Consider the following 24,204-nt stretch of genomic DNA (forward strand, 5'->3'; position numbering starts at 1 on the left):
TCTTCCTTCTGAGGTAGGCCTAGGCTCACATGTTTTGCTGCTGTGGCCACAACATGTGGGCCTTAAATTTCTGCAGCTGATGTTCAATTGTAACTTCAAAGAGGTAGCAGGGAACAATTAGGATCGTTGACAACTTCCCTGAAGCAATCCTCAACCAGGGAGTATCCAGATGGGAAAGCCCCAATCTGTAACGTTCGCTTCTTTGTATCAATAACTGTTCACTTGAATAAGGTCCTTTAGTTGGGTTCCAAGCTGGTCCCCAAAGTATACATTTTAATAAACGAAAGAATCGATACCATAAGAGGAGTCGAATAAGTGCAGTTTGATAAGGAAACAATGACTGAAAGAGGTGACTGGCTCTCTTCCCTGGATGTGTTCAAGTGGAGGCTAGACAGCCATCTTTAATCTGGATTCTTGCATTGAGCAAAGGGCTGGACTTGTTGGTGCCCTCCGTTTCTGTGATTCAGAATCCTTGCCCCACCACCTGTGGGTTGATATCATCTCTTTGTAATGAAAACAGAAATTAAAGACAGATGAAGAACTCTAGAGCCCCAGCACTATTGTACCCCTGGGCTCAAGTATTAAGGACCAGCAGTGGACGTGTCGTTCTCCACCACCCCATTGGATAATCCTATGAGACCAAATACCACACACACATACACACACACTCAATAATCAGCAGACAAGCGTCCTCTAAGGCAGGATTCTTTTTGCTTCTTTAGAACGGCAGCGTGTATCAATCCTGACTTTTCCCCGTTTTCCTTCACTGTAAAAAGGCCTGAATTTGGACTACAGCAAAGGCTCGGAAATTCTGAAAGAGGGAGGGGAAAGTACTTTTTTCTCTCAAAAAAAAAAAGCACCCTGACTGCAGAGTCTAGGCTAGAATTCCAAAGGAAGTTGAGGGCCTCCAGCTCTACACAGGAAGCGATCTTGGAGCAGGCCTTAAATGCTAGATTCCAGGCAGAGTTTAACTAACCACTGACAGCTCTGTAAACAAAGCCGGGACAAAAAGAGAGAACAGCTTTCCCTTTTCTGGTAGTCATTTTTAGTTGGGGGGCCTGCAGGAGAATTCTCCTATATTTGTCTCGATAGGATATAAACCAAAGCCTGAAAGGGTTTCGTGCACGAAGGAGCTATAAGGGAGCAAATATTTTATGGAGTAAACCTATAAGAAGGTAGGTGCAGCTTTAAATGGCAGACGCTTCAGTCTGTCCAATTCTTCTCCCCACCCTGTCTCTCAAGCCTCGGTTTTAATTTTTTAAGGAGGATTTAGAGCAACCTTTTTACTGGGTAGTATTTTCACCATTAGCTCCTTTTCCTCTTTTGTTCCTACTGATTTCTGACGTTCCACTTTTAATCTTTCCAAAATGCCTCCTTTTAGCTTTGTGATTAGCAAAGAAAGTAGCATTAAAGTATAAAGTAATATTTTGCTGTTGGAAAATAGTTTGTTTTAACAGTTACGAATTCTTTTCTGACCGTCGCACGTCTGCACTGGTACAAATTTGATGCTATAATGAAATAACCTTATTTGTGGTTCCAGTTATCATACTGGCAAATATCACCCTTAAAGTTGATGTTATGATTATTATTTTGCTAACAGTTTATAATTGTAGGAAGAAGTCAGGAATCATAAATAGTTCTTTTAAGACCTATCTCCATCTGCTTTCACCAGATGTAAAATGTTACTGCTTTGTTTTAATTTCCAGTTAGGAAGCTGAGCTCCAAACGGAAACTTTTTAAACATTTAATGAAATGTTGGTGATGCTGGAGAATCCTTTTTACCTTAGATATGAATATGACTATACTTTAATATGATTCTGTTAACGGCAAGCTTCATTTCCAGGTCTAGTTCTGACGGGTTTTTTTCTTTCTCTCTCTCTCTCTCTTTCTCAAATTCAGTCTGATTTGGGGGGTTTATCTGAACTTGAATATACATCATGGACGACTTTGAACGTCGCAGAGAGCTTAGGAGACAAAAACGGGAGGAGATGCGCCTGGAAGCAGAGAGGTGGGTAATTTTTGAGAATATTGGCCATGGCCTGATTTTTTAAAACGTTTTTTAAAGCATTGCCTTTCAAACCTCATCCAGTTAATATCCGGGTGCAAATCAACATACTGTGTTGTCCAGACGTTTGCAGAAAACACTAACATCTCCTCTCTACGAAGGCTTTCTGCAAACCCCGTGTGCCCTCAGTTGTGCCTTGGAGAGAATTCCTGAACTAGAAGAGGTGACAGAAGGCAGATATGGAGCTTGTTTGGTGCTTATAGGTTTCATCAGAAGAGAGAAGGAGGAGCTGGTAATAGTCGTGTTTAAAGTGTCTAATTACTATCATGTAGATGTAACTGTGTTGGACTGCCTGTGATGAAATTACAGGGTGTTTGAATAGAGGCAGGTTTGGAACAATTTTAATGTCTTCCAATAGGAGATTATGTATCAGTAAATATTTACTTATTATTAATACAGAGAATGTCTAATTTTAGTGAAGTCTCTCAGATTTAGTCCCATAGAACCAAGCTTTGATTGTTGGGTCGGTGTTTGTTTTTATGTAAAGGAAATCAACATTGGGGTCTAACAGATTTAGACACAGGACAAACCAGCAGTGGATCTCAGGGAAGCCCCTGGTGCTGAGGATGTCTGCTTGATGGTGTATCTCAGCTGCATTCCCCAATGCAAGAACCTAGGCAAAGGGACTCTTTAACCCCTTCTCATTCATTCAGAGCTTTTCCCCAACATATCACCTGTGTATGAACCAAGAGGCAGCCAAAAGAGCAGCTGAGGTGCCAATGGGAAGAATTTTGCAAATAACAGCTTCTGTTGTTCCCTTGGAGAAAATGGTTAAAAAGAACAACTTGCCTAGAACTTAGGGCAGATCTGCATTTTCTGCCTGACCCATTGCCAGGATGGGCCACTTGCCACTTCCTAAGGGCAGGAATGGATTGTATCTTCCCCCATTCCCAGCCCATCTCAAATGCACCCCACATCCATTGTTTCCAGTTTTCATTCAAAACTGCTGACCCAAGCCATTGTAAGAACAGATGCTCTCCAGTGCTTTGTTCTGATCTAGTGGCAGCCCCAGCTCTGATTCGCTATAGTGCCTGGCATGCCCCCTTCCCTCCAGCAGCTAGGCATTGCCCTGGGCAGCCATTTTGTCCTGGATTGCCAGGCTGTATGTTCTGTACTGGTTGGCAGTTGCTTTTTTTTTTCTTAACAATCTGGTGGTTGATCCAATGGTGACCATCTAAGTCAATGAACTATCCTCCACCCTAGAAGCTCATACTCCAACCCTTACATTGCCTAATGGGCACCCTTTCACTTTCTGCCCAGGTTGGGTGAAGGACGTTCCCCTTGCTTTTCCACCCCCTGCCCAAAGACCTGCAAAGCTTCCCTTCCCTTTTGTTTTTTTAACAGCTTCAAATTGCAATATAAGAGCATTGCTGCCTTGTTTCTATGAAACTGAACAATCAGTTCTTCCTTGCTGCAAAGTTTTCATAGACCTACAGAGGAATGTAAGAATGAAAGAACAACTTATCCCCTGTTGCTCTGGCTATTGTAGCATCACATCTATAAAGGGAAAAGAAAAAAAAAAACTAGAAAGGGTCTACATTAGTGACAAAGCAGATAATGTGGGAAGGGAGGTGAAGGCATCTATGTGTGCAAACATCTAGAAAAGCAAACCAAAGGCATGAGGAGTGGTGAGGAGGGAATAACCTCTAAAAGGAAATGGGGGGACTGGTAGACTGGTCTACACAGGAACCAGCCAGTGAGGATGGGAAGGGCACAAAGCAGGGGAACAACCACAAAAGTCTTGCAATGGCCATGATCCAAACTAAGCACCAGCCTAGCCCTGTGGCCAACCCCTGCAATCCAGGCTGAAAGTACTGAAGTTGTCTTAAGAAACAAATGGGAGCAGTATATGAGACAAGCAACTTAGGCTGCAGTACAGAGGTGGTGTGCAGAGGCAGAAGCCACTGGTGGAAGTAGGTAAATAATTGCTTTTCTTGAATCACTGCAGAGTTCAAATGATTTGCTAGCCAGGTATTTGCGTTACTTTGCCCAAGTAATGTGTGAATGAAGGCACAGCTTTGAGAAGCTGGACGTGACATCTCTTACTTTTTACAAGTTTGTTAATGGTTCTAATTGATCTCCTGATTTAGAACAATTTGTACATGAATGCAAATCAAGGTGCACACACAAATTATTTGTTGTTATCTGGAGTTGTACCCAAAGGAAGCTTGGACAAGATGTTCTTGGTGGTTTCCCCTCTAAAATGCTCATGTAGCATTAAAGCTATGGCCATCCTCCATTTCTTTGCCTGTAAGAGACCAGTAGGAACCACCTCCCATTGATGGGGTAATAAGAAATACTTTCCTTGGAAGAGCCTGGCCTTCTTTTTGTTCCTTTCACTTCTTCATCCCATGAAGAGTATATATTCTCAGCCAGTGCCCAGCAAAGGCTATCTGAGCCACGGATCTAACTACAGCATTGATTGAAGGTAGCATCTCAGGAACATTGTTGTCTAAAGGGCATGCAAACATCTCCATATGGGCCCTTTTCAAAAACTGTGGCCCATGTTTATCATGTGCTTAGATTCTGCTTGGTTGAAAATCATACATTCAGGCATGGTATCATCTGAAATGAAATATTATGGAAAAACAGGGCAGCACCCAGGCTGCTGAGGAGAGAGCCCCTGCTGTTCCTTGCACGAATGGCCAAAGTACATTTTCAGCAGAAAATGCTGAGAGGCAAGGAGGCAAGGAGAACATCTTCTTAATGATAAAAATATGGGGAATTTCTTTCTCACCCCCCAACTCCCTCCTAAACTCTGAGAACATCTGCTGAAGTGTGACTGCAATTTCAGTTCAGCTGCCTCTAGTTCTCCTGCAGCAGAGGTCAAATTTAGCTGGCATTTCTCTCTTAACTCATTTCTTTATATAGGGTGCTCTCACAAATGGAATCTGAATCTCCCTTTGTATTGTCAAGAGAGTCTATAGCCTTACCCTTCAGAATATGCTAGTAAAGGCCTAACTGGAGCTTAAATCTGATATAGTAATGGCAACTTATGCTAGGATTCATTTCTGGAGCATTTAAAGCAATGAGCATGTACAAGTTACCACCCCTTTTTATTTCTTCTTCTCCTGCCTCCCATCATCAGAGAGCAGAAATAGCTCCACCTTCAAATATTTGGAATTAGTAGGCAGAGGACTTCCCAATCAAAAAAATGTAGTTTCTAGGCAAGTTGAAATCTTAACATCTTTCTATTTCAAAAACGTTCCATGGATAAAAGAGGAATCTATCTCTTTAGTTATTTGGAAACTATAGCTTAAGTTATGGAGTTAGATGGATTTACACAACCCACTAGGCTAAAATAGGATTGGATGGTTTGTGGTTCAGCTTGCTGTGGGAAGCCCAGCTGTTGTATTAGCATGTTTTGTAAGCCAGACCATCAGAAGAAACCATAAAATGGCTTATTTGGGCATAACTTGTTATGTGAACACAGCAATTATGTTTTATCAACCTGGCTTTAATAAAGTTAGCCATGCTCTGGGCCATCAGTCAATGGCAAAAGTCATGGAGCAATTATTAGTAATGTAGAACTCTTGCTATTTTCATGTTCCTTTTTGTCCTTTTCTTGGTGAAGTCTACAATAATAAGAGCAATGAAGAATATGTCTGGTTATCCTTGTGTTGAATGTTGCTACACTGCATGTCTCCAACACTGCTTCTTTTCAAGGGTAGGACACCACGTCATGCATTGTGCTTTACTCCACAGGTGGCATGAAAAAGAGATTTGTTTACATCTTGATGTTATTATTGTTATTTTGGTTTATATCCTGCCTTCCTGTTCATAAAGCATTCATGTAAACTGAACTAAATTTGCCTTTCAGACCAATACACAAAACCAAGCTTAGTTCTGCTTTGAAATGCAACCTTCTCTGCATTTTTACAGGTTTGTTAATGGTGGTTTATTAGTTAAAATGAATGATTATTAAGGGAAAGTCTGCACAAATATGGACCATGTGCCACTGCCTTACATTAGGGAAAATTGTGCCAAACAATCTATACATTAGGAAATAATTCAAACCAAAATGCATATTTGGAGAAAAATACAAGACACATACAAATTTTGAGGCAACCTTTTTTTAAAAAATAAATCATCAAACCAGTAAAGGAATAAGGGGACCTGAACTTGCAAATAGAAAAATGAGCAAGTGAAATTGACAGAGGGAGAGAATCAAAATTGGTAGACTCTACAGCCATCTCTACAGCCCTCTGCTTCAATCTAGTATCTTCCACTTGTGATAGGATTGCAACCTGCAGGATTTAGCCGTGCTGGCTGGAATTTTGAAAGATGCAGTCCCATTATTTCTGGAGAAGACACAACTGGGGAAGCCTCTAGAGCAGTGTTGTGCAAACTTGGCCGCTTTAAGATGAGTGGACTTCAACTCCCAGAATTCCCCAGGGCTGGGGATTCTGGGAGTTGAAGTCCACTCATCTTAAAGCGGCCAAGTTTGGACAACACTGCTCTAGAGACATTAGTAGAAAAATGGGAGGGAGAATCTGCATCAGAAGAGAAGCAGCCCTCCCCTTAGAAGTAAAATTGTTGGCTTCCAGATGAATCCAGTTTAGCTGACCACACTTCCCCTATTTCTATTTCTCTTCTATAAAACAATGATTTAGTTCAGCATTAGGGCAAGTATTTCTTTTGCATTTTTCTCAATTCCAGAACAACGGAAAGAAATTTCCAAAAATATTTATGGAAAAGTCCAACATGACATCATAGCCCAAACTGGCATACATGGGAATATGGATGTATTCCCATCTATGCCCATTTGGGCTATGATGTAGCTATCAACTGATCAAAGAATGATTAGAGCACTATTGTAACTAATTAAACAATTCGTGTTTTAAAAACAACCTCCAAAAATCCATTGTTTTAGCAACATAGTAGCAGTTTAAATGGAAATTTTGAACAATTCAGACTGGTTTGAATTTTACTTGTTTCACTATTAGTCCTTCCCAAAAATACTCTTAACACCCTGCCCCAACTAGATAACTTGAGAAAGACTGACTGCAGACTTACTGAATTCTTCCAAATAATGTGACCAACATGCAAGATGGCTTCATCGATAGTATTCTATGGATGTGGTACCAGAAGAACACCTCACAGAAAAATAGAATTTTATATTGACAAATTTGATATAGACAAATTTGATATATAAATAAATAAAAATATTTTTAATTAGATTTTTTGATACAGTAAAAGTATACAAAACAAAAAAGAAAGTAAAAAAAAAAGAAATAAACATATAATTATGCCTTCTGACCTTCTTTCTGTGAAGTAATTACCATCTTATTCTTTTCCCCATCTTCTTTGGCCCTTTTTAATCCCTAGAAAAATAGAATTTTAGAGTTGGAGGACCCCTTGGAGAGACATGGCTTGAAGTGTGCACACCAGGACCTCCAATCACATTTTGTGACCTCCAGAGCATCCCCAAATCACACTGCAAAAAATTAGCAACCAACCCGACTTTTTGGCCATTATTTTGCAGAAACAAGGGATGCAATAGGTGTGTTCAGCCTCTGAAAGGCATAGCATAGAAGTAGAACAACAATGAGCAGGCAAACCAGCCCACAGCTGTCTGCCTGCGTTAAAAAGCGGGGTGAGGTTTTGATTGCACCATCTTGACTTTTTGGTCCTCTCTCCCACTAATGCCCCTGATGGCATCCAGGGTTTTTAGACTTCCTCTTTGTTGTTTTCTTAACCCAGTGAGTGTGAGAACTTGTTGCGAAATATAGACCTGCCTAGTTTTTAAGATCTGCTTCAGAGACAATATTCTGGGCCATTCTTTTGAATGACTGAATTTCTTGAGCATCTGCCTCACTGGGTGGAGTGAGTGAGTCTTTCTTAGAACTGATGAGATTGAAAAATCAGATAGCTTTGTGGTAGAAGTTAGCTGCTTTTAAGTGATTCCTTGTAGACTGTACTTTTTTGGAGCTGATAGATTGCTTTCTTTTCTTTTTATCGTTTTCAAAGAAAGCGGCTGTGGGTGCTCTGTGAACTAGGAGTAAATATTGAATAATACCTTCAAATACAGTACATATAATAATTTAAATAGATTAAATTTAAATAAATAAAGATGAAGAGGTTAAAAAACCACAAACTGAAGAGCAAAACACACCTCGGTCACCTTTTCTGTGATTTTGAAGCTTGGAGGATGTCAAATGATTGGAAACAGGAAGGCAGTGCAAACAATACAGCTGGGGCTTGTAGTGAAATGTTACCATATGGAGGGGTTTTATGTGGTTTCTCATCAGTTACCCTTGCATTTTTTCAGGACACTCCATTGCTTTTTCCTACTGTCCCTGGTTTTCTGCACCTCCTAGCAGTCAGTCTGCATTCTAAGCCTACTGGGCCTATTCAGTCCTCTCTGCATTGTTTTTGAAGTCCCACCTCACCTCCTATTTTTTTTTTCTAAATATTTAGGAGTGGGGGTTCAGAAATATCTGAAACGTTCTGGAGTTTTTGGAGCTGTGGCCTTTCTCTCCTTGTGTGACTGGTGCTGTTTTAGCTACGTAAATCAGCTAGTTTATAGCTACAATTTCTTTTTGATTGATTATGTGTTATCAAATGATTTTTTACTCCTAGGGACCACATAGATAGATTTTCTCCAAGACAACCTATCCCTAACCTGTTCTTTCAAGTCTCCCAATGGTGCACTCATCACCACTGTAACTGAGTCCATCCACCTTGCTGCTGGTCATCCTCTCCCTCTCTCCCTTCCACAGCTAATATTCGGATGATAAGTGGAGTCATTTATCCAATTAATGTTGCCCAAACTCATAATTACTGGCTCAAGATAACAGCTTTGCCTACTTTGGATTACTCAGAAGCAATACAGAGTTCCTTTCCTTTCCTTTCCTTTCCTTTCCTTTCCTTTCCTTTCCTTTCCTTTCCTTTCCTTTCCTTTCCTTTCCTTTCCTTTCCTTTCCTTTCCTTTCCTTTCCTTTCCTTTCCTTTCCTTTCCTCATTCCCATATCTCTGGGCAGCTAAGAATCTCAACTTAAAATAAAATAATATCCAAAAGAAGATCCCCAATATACATAAAAATAACAACGTCAAGAAATATAAAACTAGGAACTACGGAAGTCATATCCCTGTGGACCCCACCTTCAATCACAGCATATTCTTCTCCTGTGCAGGATGGAACAGGCAGGTCTTACAGCTTTTGCAAAGCCAAAGAGGGATCAAGGGGACTGAATCTCTGCAGGGAGGGAGTTCCATAGAGTGGCGGCAGCTACTGAAACCACCCACATCCAAGATCATCAGGTGACAATCTCATAAAGCCAGGACTTGTAGGGAGTTACCCCTGATTTGATCTGGTTGCACAGGCAGATGAACACGAGGAGAAGTGGTTCATCAGATAAACAGATCTGGAGCCAAATAGAGCTTTAAAGGTGACAGCAGAGGAGCACAGAAATGACTTGAAAATATGCAGAGACTCTTAGCAAAGAAGAAAGTATGAGAAAGAAACTTAAAGTTGCCCTTTAAGTTGAAATTTAAAGAGGGAAGGAAGGGGAAACACTGTCATGCCTTCGAGATTTTGTTATTGTAGCATACATCAGTAAAGTAGAATTCTAGTATTTCTGGTGATGTCTGGTTCCTGACTGGCCTACCTCCAAGTAACAGTAACAACCAGCACCCTGCATCATACCCAGAAGCTGACTTGCAACCAAAGCAGCTCCCAAAGTAGTCATCTGAGTGTACTGCAATACACCCATCCCTGCCTAGGCCACCACATTTGGTATCCACTGTAGCTTCTGAATATTTTTTAAAGGCAAACCCATATAGAATGTGTTACAGTGGTCCAAATGGGAAGTGGGTCGGGCATGAAAGACTGTGAGCAGGGCTTCCTGGACCAGGAATGGTTGCAACTGGCCCATAAGATCAAGTGGTGCGAAAGCCCTCCTAGCCACTTTGCAACCTGTTCTTCATTCTATGAATCTAAAAGACCCTAGGAAACACCTCCTCACTCCAATAAGCATTGATTACTCCCTAAATGCAACCTCTTGCCACCTCATGGGGAGCCCTAACCAACCATGAGGGGCAACGATCCAACTGGGAAGTGGTGGAGCTGACTCTATAAAGGACCCAACTGCTTCTTCGGGACTCAGAGGCTCAAAATGATCTCAGATCACTTCCCAAGACAAGGCCTCAGTCATTTCTATTGTCTATGAAAATACCTGGACAGTGAAACTGCAGTTATATGATTATATTTAGACACTGGTCCCCGAAGCTTAAACATATGCCTCTGAAGCATTTGCTTTATTTAATTATTACTATTAAAAAAAACTAAGCAGAAAGATATTAAGCTACTTTGGTTATATTGCTTTGTAAAAGAAATGTTAAAGTTATCATCACTGGAAAAATACTGTTCAAATACTCAAGTTGTGAATCTCCATCTCACCCCAGTCTTTCCTTGCAGTATTATCCTGAGGACAGGCAACAACAGCCATTAAACTTCTGAGACAGGGTATTCTCCATAGTTTCTTTCTTACCTTGCTGCTGAACACTTTTGGCCAATGGCCATTATGACTGCAAACAGTAGGGTCTATGACACATCAGGAAAGCATCAATTTAGCTGGGTTATAAGATATAAATGTGTTCCAGTGGAAAGTAGATGACGTTCTTAGGAGAGCCTTAAATACACCAAAGGGGCTTGGGTGTTTTCTTGGCCTGTGATATGTCTAGGTGTTCCCATGTCAAGTGTCATCATTAGGTATTTGCTGATGACCCCAATCTCAGAAGGGCTTGCATGTAATTGACCTCCCACCAAATTAAAATATGCTGGTTTTCTTTTGTCCATTTGCTGCTGTCAGAGCAATGAAGCTGGTTCTGCAATTTTAATTTCCCTACAGTGCTTCTGAGATCTTGCTGAAGTGCCATACTCAAGCGAAGCTGCATTGGCATTCCTAGATGTTGTATAAGAATTGGAATGTCTTGGGCATGTCCTATTAGCGATATCACTTGCTGGCTAGACAAGCTTTTTTGACTTTTTAATTGCAATTTTAGATATTCCAATTAATAAATGGCACAGTGGGCCAAAAATGTACTTGGAGTTGAGAGTGTTATGCTCAGATTCTTGTTAGTTTTTTAAGGACACCAGTGATATGTTTAGAGAGATGGAGAAAATATATTTTGCAGTCATGCCTAAGGATTTTTGATGAATTGCTTGGTTGGACAGAGCAGAGCAAATCAAGAAGAAAGCTCCTTCTGCAACATATGTACGGTGCAACCTGAATCACTTGAAAAAGTAAAGCTGTTTAGGACTAATACGATGTGGGCTTGGGTGGATATATTCCAGAAAGCTTGGCTTTTATTGGTTAGCCTTCAGTTAGAGCATTGGTTCTCAATGGGGGGCGATACCGCCCCCCGGGGGGCGGTGGGAGGATGCTGAGGGGCGGTGAACTTGTTTTGGGCGGTAGGGGGGCGGTGGGCATGTTTTGGGCGGTAGAGGGGCTATGAGCATGTTTTGGCATTCAAACGTAATTTTAAAACTCCCCCCCAAAATTATTAAATAGATTATCCGGTTTACACCATTTGTACCAGCAATAAAACGAACTTACCCGACGGCTGCCCTCACGCACTTCTAAGAATGGTGAGACGAATTTGTATTCTAGGTAGGCTGACCTTGAAGAACTCGACACTACGATTCTTCTCCGATCCCAACCAGCACAGCGCATGCGTCAGCTGTTTTCCTGCACGATTAATCGCAGTGCGTGCGTTGAGCATCCTTTCAATATGAATGTTTGATTTGACCCGTGTTTCTTGAGTTGCTTTTTGTTCGCTTCATTTCTGTTTTTTCCCCTCAGTTTCAATTTACTTTCATTGTTTATTTGGCCAGTCGGCTAGGTAAGTGCGCTTATTAATTTTTGCCTTTTATAATTCAGTAACTCCCCCCCCATACCCTAAATTACAGGATTTTCACAAAGGGTGGCGTTGAAAAATTTTCCGCTCCTTAGGGGGGCGGCAGCTTCAGAAAGGTTGAGAATCACTGAAATGGAATTCTCCATTATGTTATTAAGGAAATGACAGGATTATTAAAAAAAAAAAAAAAAACTACTGTAGGAGAAACTTTAGAAATCATGAGAATAATTCTGAACTAAAATATCATTTTGCAGAGAGATCATAAGGCTGTGCTTTATACTGAGTCTGGCAATTTGTCCATATTTCTGTGCATATGATCTGCATCAGCTTCCTCTCTACAAGCTTTCTGGATGGTTGGACAACTTTTCTTATAATCTCTAAATGAAATTTTGATTTTTTTAAAAAGTATTTAAAAATTGTGAGAATTTTAATCCAGCATACTTGGAGGCTCCAGATTGGGGAAGGCCAGTCTGTTTTGATTTGCAAGATAAGGTCTTTGGCCCATGAAAGTTTATGCTACTATATAGGGATCAGCCATGTGAGACAGCTGCTATCAGAGGACCTATCAAACCCCTAAGAGGTACCCATATTCTAAAACAACGTTTTAAAATTGACACAGTCTCATGAAGTTTCAAACGCTTATGCCATTATTGAAATCTTATGAGCTTTTGCATGAGAATGCTAAAATATCATGATGGCGTACAAGGTTTTGTCAGTTGTATTGGTATGGTAGAGGTCATGTTACATGCTGCCATATGGAAAACATTATCATGTTTCGGTTTGTAAAGTGCCCAAATATTCTTGTTATTTTGCTGCAGCAAACAGGACAGTTCTCTAGGCATCCTTGCCCATCTCAGTTTTTTGAGATGTGTTGGTGCTAAAGCTCTCAGAATTCCCAGACAGCATTCCCAGCACACTTTGTAGGTCCAAAACATCTGGAGGGGAAAGCAGTACAAAAGTATCAGACCGAGGGCTTTTCCTGATCTAACTGGAGATGGGAAGGACCTGGGTTCTTCTCCACATAAAATGTGGGTTCTCCCACTGAGCTTCACCCCTTCCCCAGAGAGGTCAAAACAAGAGAGCAACTAAGAACAGAATATCTTTTCAAGAGCCCCCTCAGGACATATGTAAACCACACAACTGTTCAGCTAAAAGATTTATTTTCCATGCTCTAGCAGAAGCCTCCCAATGCTGCTGTTATAGCTGAAAGGCATTTTCATTAAATACCTTTTTTGTTTATGACCCTAGTTCTCATCGGCTGATTTACAGTGGCAATGTAAAGACCCCCTTAAATGAGTGTAAGTGTATAACTATTTAAGAAAATATTTGCAGTCACTTAAAGAGCTATGTATCAAAGTTATTTCCCTCTAGGCTAAAAGTCCGAGAATCTGGGGAGGCTGCATTTGTGTCTCCTGTGTGTGATGATCTTCCATGATTTTTTTGCAAACCCCAGAAAATACTGGGATTTCTCATAGACTTCCCCAGATTCCATTCTCAAGTCATCAGATAGTTGAGGTTGGACATTTCCTAAACAAAAAAAAAAGTAAGACTGGAGACTCTTACTGTTTATACCAGCCTTCCCAAATTCCTCTAGAGATGTGTATGTCAATTCCCAGAATTGTTAGCAATGGCCATGCTAGCTAGGCAATTCTGGGAGTTGAAATCTATACATCTGGCAGGCATCCAGGCTTGGGAACTCTGGTTAATAGATGAAATTTTATTTTTAGAAACACATCCTCAAGTATCCATTATGTAACTTGATATGTAAATATTCCATGGAAATGACTTGTGCAAAGTTTTCTTCATATCTGATGACTGCATGGAGTGACGGTCTGGAGCTGTTTGAATTGGCCCAACCAGGAGTTATGTGTTCCCCATTTATACAGTACATTCTCGATGCATAAAGAGAAGGGATGTAGCTGTGAATCTTACACATTTTCCTCTGTGCTGTGGGATGGTCTGTAGCTTTTTCATCTCATCCTAAATATGATCACTGGTAGACATCTGTGTTGCCCAGGTCTACAGAGAGCAGAGGCACTTTTACACTACTGTTACTTCTAAGTTAGGAAAGATTGTATATTTATTTGATCTGATAAACAAATGGTTTTGCTTTCTGTCACAGTAACTAATAACCTGTTGACAGTGGTTCAAAGTTTTATCCAAATTCAAAGCCTATTTATTCAGAAGATAGTTCTGCTGAGTTCAGCAGGTCCTTTCAGTTAAGTGCTTAGGTCTGTAGTTTAATGTCTACATCTCTGTAATGCAATTAAATTTTTTGAACTATGAATATTTTGGCCTGAGTGTTGCAATGTGTGTGGATGTAGGCAGGTTTTTGTCTGCGACATGTGGCTAGTTGTATGATTTAGGGAGTGGCTTACAATGGAGATTTAAGAAGACACTGTCTGCATTTTGGATTGCTAAGGATCTGAAAGATTCCTGATGGTGATTATGAATGAGTGCAAGGACAATGCAACTCCTTGGAGTCTTAATAACGGAGGGCAAGGGGTTGGGGGAAGACTGAGATAGAATGGACTTTCAGTTCAGATCCAAAAATAAATGGTTGACAACTTGCTATAGAAATAATAGGTTTCTGTTACTCATTGCTGCCGGTCTACTGCACTTCAGTTTCATTCCGTTCATTTCCTCCTTTCCTTTCTTTTTCTATTCCTTTGGCCTTGTACTCTACTTCTGCGGAATCTTAGGAACGTTTATAAAATTAAATAGGAGATTTTGTAAAATTAATTCAGTATTGGAGAATATGCAGCTCATCTCAGATTTCAGTTTGTCTGTAGTTGTTTTGCACATTCATACGGAGAAAATGCAATGCCTATACATTTAACTCCACCTTTCTTCCTCCAAACTCCTAGCTGTCGAGGGGATCTGGGTTCAATTACTCATTGATATCATAACTAGGAAGAATGCTGAGAGCACAAAACACTGTGTCAAACCTCCAGTTTACTTATGTTACTTACGTTTCCTGAAAGTTTTAATGGGAATTAACTTGTCGGCAATATAGTGTAGTAGGAAAAAAATGGGAATAAGGGAGGAAGATGTGGGTTTGGGAGTGGTATGCGGTGTTCTGGGGAAAAAAGAAAATTTAGACTATTGGGACCTAATGCAGACAGGGATCATGGGATAGAGGGAAAACAGGCTTGTCTTTCCTTCTCTCCCTGATCTTGGGTGGAAAAGTCATCTTATACATTACCAGAAGAAAATAAGGTCCAGTTGTACTAATGGAGACATTTGTTCTTGTGCTATTTCTATTGGAATTTTTTGTACAACTCTTTCAGAATTGCTTCTAGGAAGAAAAAGTCAAATGTCTTCTGCCCAAGTATTATGGTCCTGATTCATGCAAGGTCCCTCAGTTTTGGTTCTGATTACAAGAAGTGTAATGTTGCTGCAAGCTTTAGCATATTGTTGTTATACTACACAAGAGAGGGAGATGGAGTCCAGTTATCAAGGGCCAAATATCTGGCTAATCATGAGTCTTGGAAAAGCCAAAAGTAATTGTGAAGAACCCAAGAAGGTTCTCTTTGAACTAGCTGAATGGTCAACCAAGTGCAATTCAATAAGAAAATGTAAAATGAGATATACTGGGCCAAAAAAATTAATTTCACTTATACATTGAGCTGTCTGTAACTCACCAGGAAAATGCTGGAATCATAGCAGATGGCTCAAAGGAAGGTTTTAACTCAGTGTGTGGCAGCCATGAAAAAAGGCTAATTCCACGCTAGTGATCCTTAAGAAAGGTTCCGAAAATAAAACTGCTAACATGATAATGCCATTATATAAATCTCTGGTAACTCTGCATCTGGACTAGTGTGTAGAGTTCTGGTTGCCACATTTGAAAAAGGATATGCCAGAGCTGGAAAAAGAAGAGGGTAGCCAAAACGATCACAGGGCTGAACAACTTCCTTTCAAGAAAAGGCTGGAATATTTGTGATGCTTTAGCTCGCAAAGTAGGCAACTGCAGAAGGATAGGATTGAGGTGCACAGAATCACAGTGTGGAAGACGTGGACAGAGATAAGTTTTTTTTCCTTCTCTCAAAACATATTGGCACACGAGAAGCCAGGAGGGATGACCTTAACCCTGGCCAGCAGGATGAAGAATCCCCTTAATCCAGTATAGTCCTTACCGGCTTCTGTTGTTGAATGAAGAAGCACAAATCTGAAGAACGGTCCTTTATTCATGCACATTTGTTGTATACTTTAAACATCATCATCATCATCATACAATATTATAATAAAATATAATAATAATAATAACGACAAGACTTTATCAAAGCATGGTACAGTGCAGATCAGAAGAAAGACACACGAGTAACAACATTCTGTCCAGTAAAATTAGTTCACAGCTTAACAAGTGGCCCTGTAAAACCAGTATTTACAACTTAAACACAAGCAAACAGATTTAAAGGAATGACTACTGCAGAGTGCATATGCATCGATAATAAACATGCATAAATACTAACCTGGAAACTGCCTGTCTGAATGAGGGTAGGATAAAATACCTAGGCCCTGTGCTAACCCACTAGTCAAATGAAAAAGGTCTTTCAACCCTTTTTAAAGGCCATCACACTTTCACAGAGGGGAAGAGGAGGAGGGATCCGATTCTGGTGTTCTGGAGCCCAGCATCTGGAACCTCGGAGTCTAGAAGCCACAATCCTGGAATAGGGAGCAGAAAGAAGATGTTGTCCAGAGGACCATAAAGAACGAGTGGGGCTGTACGGGAGAAATAAGGGCAGACAGACACTGGGAGGTTTTGATACAAGCACCAGTAGATTAAACTTGGGTTTGGCTCAAATGGCCAGTCAGTGAAGAGTTCTGCAGTGCAATAAACATGGTAGGTCCAGTGCTGGGGAATTCTGGGAGTTGAAGTCCACACATCGTAAAGTTGCCAAGGTTGAGAAACACTGTCTTAGGCTGAAAAGAGTTGCCCATTATAGTTGATTTCACCAGTCAGTTTTATTAGCAAACCCATTCTGAATCCCTTCTGGTCAATCGTTTCCCAATGCCTGCTAGAAGCTGCTCTCCTCTTTTTCTCTGTTTATATAAAGGAGTGTGCCTCAGGAAGAAGTAAATGATAGTATTACACCTTTGAAACATGCTGGGTTTAGTAGCTCACAATAACAGTCTTTGCCTGGAAGAACTATAATAAATGGGCTTGAGAGAAAAGCTGTGCTTTGGGGAGAAAAAGGCATTTGGAGAACAGATTGGAGTGCATGTGAAAGAGGCCACTGACATGCTGAGAGGATACAATACCCATTCAGAGGTAATAGTTTCCCAGCGAGGAGGCAAGTAGTGGATTCTTGGAAGTGGATTCCTTGATCTGGTGATGCCCTCACAAAGAGAGGGGACTGGCAGGTATCTAAATCTATTTCCAGATTTTAAGAATCAAGTAGACTCATTGGGGGGGGGGGCAGTCCTTCAGCTACCCTGGTGGTAGGCCATTTCTGGCTTTCAAGTAGCATTTACTCCCACTTACTTAGGAATAAGCCCCCCCAAGAGCCAGTCTGGTGCTGTGGCTAAGGTGCGGGGCTAGAAACTGGGGGACTCTGAGTTCTAGTCTTCCCTTAGGCATAAAAGCCAGCTGGGCAACTTTGGGCCAGTCCCTCTCTCTCAACCCAACCCACCTCACAGGGTTGTTGTTGTGGGGAAAATAGGAGACAGGGACATTAGGTACACTGCCTACAGTTGTACAAGTAAAGGAGGGATATAAATCTAATAAATGACTAGATAATAAATAAATTGAAATCATATGGGTGTCTGAGTAGGCTTATCTTGCTTGTGCTTCCCAGAGACATCCATTGTTTCAGCAAAGCTCTTCCATTCAAAGGGTGCACCTTATTTTTCTGTTTTGTGATTCAGCTCTTTTTCTGGACTTTGTGTAGTGTACCACAGTATACCAATTCAGTTGAAATCTGGAGGCCTGGACATTTAAAATTGACCATGCGTAGAGGTTTGCTTAGGCCTGTACGTAAATGTTTGCCACATTTGTGTTAGAAACTGCTTACAGAAATGAGCAGGCTGGACTTACGTTCTTTGGTTTCCAGCAAACCAAATGGGTAATAAAATTCAAAGGCCTCAGAAGCATCTGAATGCCGAAGCATCACCTTTGCTGCTAATTTGCTTTTGACGCTATTCCCGGCATAAACCACCTGCTCACTCATTCATTCATTAGGCCGTAAGATTTTATTTTGCTCTTCGGCTGACAGGACTTGACCTCAGACCTACAACCAGAAAGACGTGAGGACACAAAAGGAAAACGCTTGAAAAGGGTGAAATGTTGTCTTGCGCCAGTTTAAGAGGGTTTTGAGACAGTGCCTTCTCTCGTAGGGTTCTGGAAAGCTCTTAAAACCTGGACTTGGTCCCGGGCCTGGGGTTTTTAAGTTTTTTTTTTAATTAGATTTTTTTAATCCCTCCTTTATGATTTTTATAAATAACTCAAGGCAGCAAATATACCTAATACTCCTACTCCTCCTATTTTCCCCACAACAACAACCCTGTGAGGTGAGCTGGGCTGAGAGAGAGGGACTGGCCCAAAGTCACCCAGCTGGTTTCATGCCTGAGGCAGGCCCAGAACTCACCGTCTCCTGCTTTCTAGCCTGGGGCCTTCACCACTAGACCAAACTGGCTCTCTTATTATTAATGTATTATTGTATTTTGGGGGGCCCTATTTTGTTTCGTTTGTTTTGTGTTGCTTTTAAGATCTTTTTAGTCCAGGCTAACTGTGTGGTTCTATGCTTTATCTGTTTTTATGGATTTTTGGGGGGGTTTGCACACCGCCCAGAGTCCATTGCATTTCATTAAATCAAATACCTCCCCCCCCCCTTTTTTTTTACCCTTGTCCTTCTTTTTTGTTGTGTTCCCACTGACAGGATGGAGTTCAGAAACTCAAAAGCTGAGTTTGGCCCTCATCTCAAGAAACTGATTCACATTGGCTGTATACCCACCGAACTGGAAAGATGGCTTTTAAAAAGGAGCAAATGCAGAATTTCTTTGCTTCCTTGCTTGAGGTTGGGAACTGGTGTCTTAAGCCTTACCTTTCATTTGTTAGCTTAGGTGATAGTGGCCCTATAAAATACCTTTGCTGGAGGTATGACATAAAGGTAGCAAATATTGCAAATGCAGTACCTTATTGTGTGATGAGCAAACGAGGCATGCCAATAGCCTGATAAATTATTTTTATTTTCTTTTTGGCTTTTCTTCACTTAGCTCTGGCAGCTGCCAAGATGATAACACGGGTTGATCCAGTAAAATTCTGCCTGGGTGGTAATTCTGCTCGGGTCCATAGCTGAGGAAGCCCCAGAATTAAGTATCTGTTTCAATCTGTTAAAATTTTCCCCTTTCCCCTGCAGTTATCTATGCTAGCAAATTAATGGGCAAGATTACACGCCTTTGTCTTGGAATAGTTGATTTGCAGCCCATGTGACACGGCCATGTTTTCTGGTCTCTGTTAGTGAGAACATTCCAAAGATTCCCCCTGTGAGCTGTCACTTCAATGTCTTAATAAGGCCAGCAGCATGCAGCTGTAAAATGGATGACGGTTGCCTTTTCTAAATATTGGGTGCCTGGAGATTCCATTTATGGTGAGGCTTGCAAACTTGGTATTCCACTGAAGGTCAGCCGCCCAGATAACAGCATTGCTCACTATAGCCCAGAGTTTGTTCAGATTGCAGGCGTCGCTTTTTCTAGGGAAACTGTGCAGGACGGGGATTTGGACTGGGTGGCGGAATAAGCCACATAAAGGAAGCAATTAGTTGAAGTGTCATTTTGATGAGATGCTAGTTTATGCTACCGGGATGTGGGTGTAAGGCTGATGGCAGAAGGGCTTAAATTGCTCTTGTGAATTCTGATTCCTGTCTTCTGGACTAATGGATAGATTTGACTCTTTTTTTGCAGTCCTATTGTTAGCTCACGAAGTGTAGTAAAAAGGCTACGATGTGCCTATTTTAAGTTACTGTAAAATATGATTAGACCTGCGTAGTTTGAGAGGTATTCGTTTGTGAATTTACAGACTGAGCTTTTCTTAATTTTTTTTTTAAATTACAAATTAAAACAGCAACAAGGCAAAACAGACTAATGCATGTGAAATTGACTAGGATACAAGATGAACTGATCCTCCTTCCCTTCTTTTTAGTAGGAAGTTTTCTAGATGATTGGGGCTGGCCTGATATATGCATGTTACTGATTATTTTACTATGTCTTCTCCTCTGCAGTTCTTTCAGTACTACACCATAGTCTAGTTGAGATCCAATGTAAATATAAATATCTGCAATCACCAAATGTCATATTGGAAGCCAGTCTTGGGAATGAATACTTAGGCCTCATACCCACTCTGTTTGGGATTCAACCTGGCTTAAAACATTGGTTTAGTGGGGAATTCTTGTTAACATTAACTATGGTAAGCATCAGTTCAGTTGTAATGTTAATTCAGGGTGAAGTCTGATAATGAAGGGTGAGGAAATGTTGCTGGAGTGGGAAGGAGGAAAAAAGTTCCTGTATTCTTGCAAATAATTAAAACCTGTTGCATGAGGTCAGAGAGTTGACTGGGTATGATTTGTGCTTGTGTAGGATTCTGTACTAGAACAAGTCTTATGATTCTCATGAAGAAGAGTGTGGATCAAGATTGAAATACCCACTTTGGTGCTTTGAATTAGCAATTTTCAGAAGATTTTCCCTTCTCCCATTGCCCATCGTATGCTGGTGGCAGGTCACTTTCAGAATGGAGGGAAGTTTCCAAAACTATCAGGAATATAGTGCAGAGGCCTTCATTGTTTAAGGAAAAAATGCCTAAGTGATTGTTGGCTGCATACAAACTCTTGACTACTTGACAGTTGTTCTTTAGATCCTAGTGTAATGTCTAATAATAATCCTTAATTTGGAAAATTTGATCTAGTAAAGGTTTTGTTAGTGCTACTGTGGAAAATCAATAGTAGATATTGGGTATTTATATTACTAGCTTGGGGTTTATAGGCATATTGGATTATGTTCTTAAACCTTGACCATTCTACTTGTATAACTCTCAAATCAAGCAGCAAATTGAAGCTGTGAAATCAGGATGCTCTGTGATTGCCATGGGCTTAAATACAGAATTATGGAGCAGACAAGAAACAGGTAACTGAGTCCAGCTGCTGAGAAAATGGACAAGATCTTTGAGCAAGATGCGATCAGTTGAAGTTCTTTCTCTATAGCTGTATAATAGCTTCAATAAGATGGGTTGAATAGATTTGGAAGATTTTTATGAGAAACCAAATATATATATATTCTGTCTCTTTTTCTTTCATGTACATCTACATATGTTATGCATTTTGTTTGGCCTATCTGAAGTTGAGGGATTCCCAGTGATTTTAGTGCAGATTAATCAGCACCAAAGGCAAATTTAATCACCTGAGATGTGGCAGAGGCAATATCATCTCCTTCAAGATGAATTAGTTCAATTTATTTATTTAAGATGTATAGCCAGCCCATTCCTTAGCTCATTCATCCTCAGCCTGCTGAACTAAGTCACCATTCTTCTCATGTTAATGATTGGGAATTGAGACCCACAAGGTAGTAAATCATAGGAGGCCACCCAGTGAGTTTGTAGCTGGACTGAGGTTTGAATTTTCACCTCACAGGTAGAAGTCCAAAATGGATGAAATGCATTTGAATCTTTCATTGTTTCAACATGATTGCTCTTTAGTTTAATCACGTTTCATTTAGACAATGATCTGGCAAAAGTACAAGTACATATTTCCAAAATCTCCAAAATAGGTATCACAATAGCCTTGATATTCTCCTAAGATCTGCAGTTTGTGTTAATCGGGGAGAACTTTTCAGGATCAGCATTCTGTAGTCTTTGAGTTAATTTTCTTAAAATTTCTGTTAAGCTTTTGGTGGGACAGGAATCTGAATTTTCAACTTCAACCCAGATAAATCATAGGGGTCCTCAGGTGAAGGCTGGATTTAAAGAGACTTTCAGTCCAGGACCAAAACACTAAATATGATTAATATTAACACTTATGATTAAAAGTTCACATTTGTTTGGAGAATGTCTCTTTGAATGTAGTTGTGTTCCGAGTAAAAGCGTGTAGGCATAGTCAGTGACTTTTCATGACTTCTGGCACACCAAATAAAGTAGTCAGAACTGTGCCTCGTGTCCATGCTTAAGGAAAAGTTTGACCAGAAATTTATAAATGTTTCTGACATTATCCCCAGTTTCCCCATTTAACTGACAGCAGGGACTGGTAACATTAAACTGTTTCCAAGTCAGCTGTGGTCAGACACACTAGGTAGACCATACCAGAAAATCAATTCCCCAGGAGGACCAGAAATATACTTTACTGAGATAGGCTATAATAACAGAATCTTGCAAGTCCTCCTTACCTTCCTCCTTATTATACCCCAATGAATCTTTACATGAGCCACTCCAAATATTATATTGCTTCCCAGGGCTTAAAGAATGTTTCAGCCCTCTTTGCCTAGGTAACAGTGCTTGTGTATTTCCATCAAGGTCATCTCCTTTACTCTCTACAGTTGTACATGAGTTGGAAGCGTCCATTGTGTTTCACCACAATGATTGATGTACCATTGCCCGAATTGTTCTTACATCCATATACCAAGGACTGGTTTCCCCAGAATGATAAACCATGACTTGTTTATTTGGGCTTAGTGTGATGTGTGAATCTAGTCACTATGGCATGGTCTTCTGTGGTTAAACAAATCCTAGTGTAGTGTTTTATATGAACTAGGTCTAGGGGTTTTTTTAAATATAATTTTTATTAAAGAGTTTTAAAAAGAAGATAAAAACTAATATAAACTAATATAAAGTAAGGGAAAGAAAAGAAAGAAAGAAATCAAAGAGAAAGCTAAAAGTGCAAGAAAGGAAAACAAGGTAAAGAAAAATGGAAAAGAAAGAACAAAGATGCAACGAAGTAGCTTCCGATCTTCTTTACAGCAGTTATAAGTACAATTATAAATGGTAGGTCTAGGTTTCAGAATAAACACTTGAAAATCCTTCCTGAAGTGACTTGACGTTTGGCAAGAACGTTGCACCATAAAAGCTTTCAGGCATTCAGAGCGATTGACTCATCTTAAGATGAGACTAATCATAAAACTTTCTGGCTAGTTGTTGACTTTTCACGGGGGTAAGAAAACACGATACTTTTACTAGGTTTTTTCTGGGGTATGTCATGGTCACCCTTTCTCTTTTGGATTTCCTGTTTCTGGCAGATGAACTCTTCTCTCCAGCCCTTTTGGAAACTGAGTGTGACTGCATTGGTTCAGTCCATCTCTTTATTTCTGGGCCCTCCCTGTCTGGAGAAAAGAAAAATCTAGAAACAAAGGGTATCGTTAAAGAGAAAGAAAACATTTATCTTTTCTGCTAGGTCTCGGGTGACCTTTTTCACATTTTCCTGCCAGGGTTCTGTCCTTGGGATTTAATGGTTGCTCTGAACCTAGGATTGTGATTCATGATCCTGGTCCTAGCTCCTGTGCCTTCCTGCAGATACGTTACCAGTTGTTGATGCTCATCCCAGTGCTAGGAAAAACTTTACTCACTCATTTCTATAGATCAACCTTTGTAAAAGACCCAAAAGTAAACAAAAACATTTTTATTCAGTTAACTAGCAAGCAAAAAGAAAAAAAAAACACCTTCTTTTGGGTGAGATAATGTATTTCTCCTAAGGTTAAAGGGTAAAGGGGAACATTGTAATAGAAACTGTCCGTATTCAGTACCAGTAAAGTAAGATCCTGCTTGTTTTAGTTCAGTCTTTACTTAGAATTAAATTCAGTATTTCGGTGGGACTGAATCCCCCTCAAATGTTTACAGCCTTAGCAACATATTGGTTGTCCTCAGAAGCATTCTTTTGGTACGGCAGTATTATTCTTATTTTACATATTTTACTAAGATTAATTTACTGATTTGCTCATGGCAACCTACAGGATATACAGCTGAGGATGGATGGTTTCAAATCTAGACTTCCTGTAATTCATGGCAGCGCTGCATCTACTGGAGGACACTGCCTTTTCTTCATGCCTCTAGGCATGTTCATAAGAAGGAAATCAAGAGGAAAGGAGAATTTAAAGAATCTGCAGTATACAGAATGGTCGAGCATCTTTTATTAATTCTGCTTTGCCTCAACAGGTATAGAAAACGTTGTGGCCTGTAAATTATTGGGATTTGCAATATAGGGTTATTAGCTAGTTTTCTTTCTTTTTCTGCAGCTCAGTGTTTCTCAACCTCAGCAACTTTAAGATGTATAGACATCAACTCCCAGGATTCCCCAGCCAACCAT

At 40.3% G+C, this 24,204-nt stretch overlaps 1 protein-coding gene across 8 annotated transcripts in view; it reads left to right on the top strand.

The window, feature by feature from the left end:
* Window positions 1–24,204, top strand: part of CALD1 (caldesmon 1) — a 191,581-nt gene that overhangs the window by 89,584 nt on the left and 77,793 nt on the right. For 7 of the 8 annotated variants that reach the window (XR_015796278.1, XR_015796277.1, XM_088141303.1 and 4 more), the window contains one exon: window positions 1,900–2,008. Coding sequence is in view for 6 of the 8 variants with exons in the window: in XM_088141303.1 (XP_087997429.1) it covers window positions 1,938–2,008 (71 nt within the window). In the remaining 2 variants the exon portion in view is untranslated. Of the gene's footprint in view, window positions 1–999; window positions 1,176–1,899; window positions 2,009–24,204 lie in introns of those variants that run through there. The other variant, XM_088141301.1, reaches the window with a different exon arrangement.

The sequence above is a fragment of the Python bivittatus genome, unplaced genomic scaffold (genome assembly GCF_059951505.1).
Source record: "Python bivittatus isolate LINGU-HERP-01145 unplaced genomic scaffold, Pbiv_v1 ctg000330_np1212, whole genome shotgun sequence".
NCBI classification, from domain to species: Eukaryota; Metazoa; Chordata; class Lepidosauria; order Squamata; family Pythonidae; genus Python; species Python bivittatus.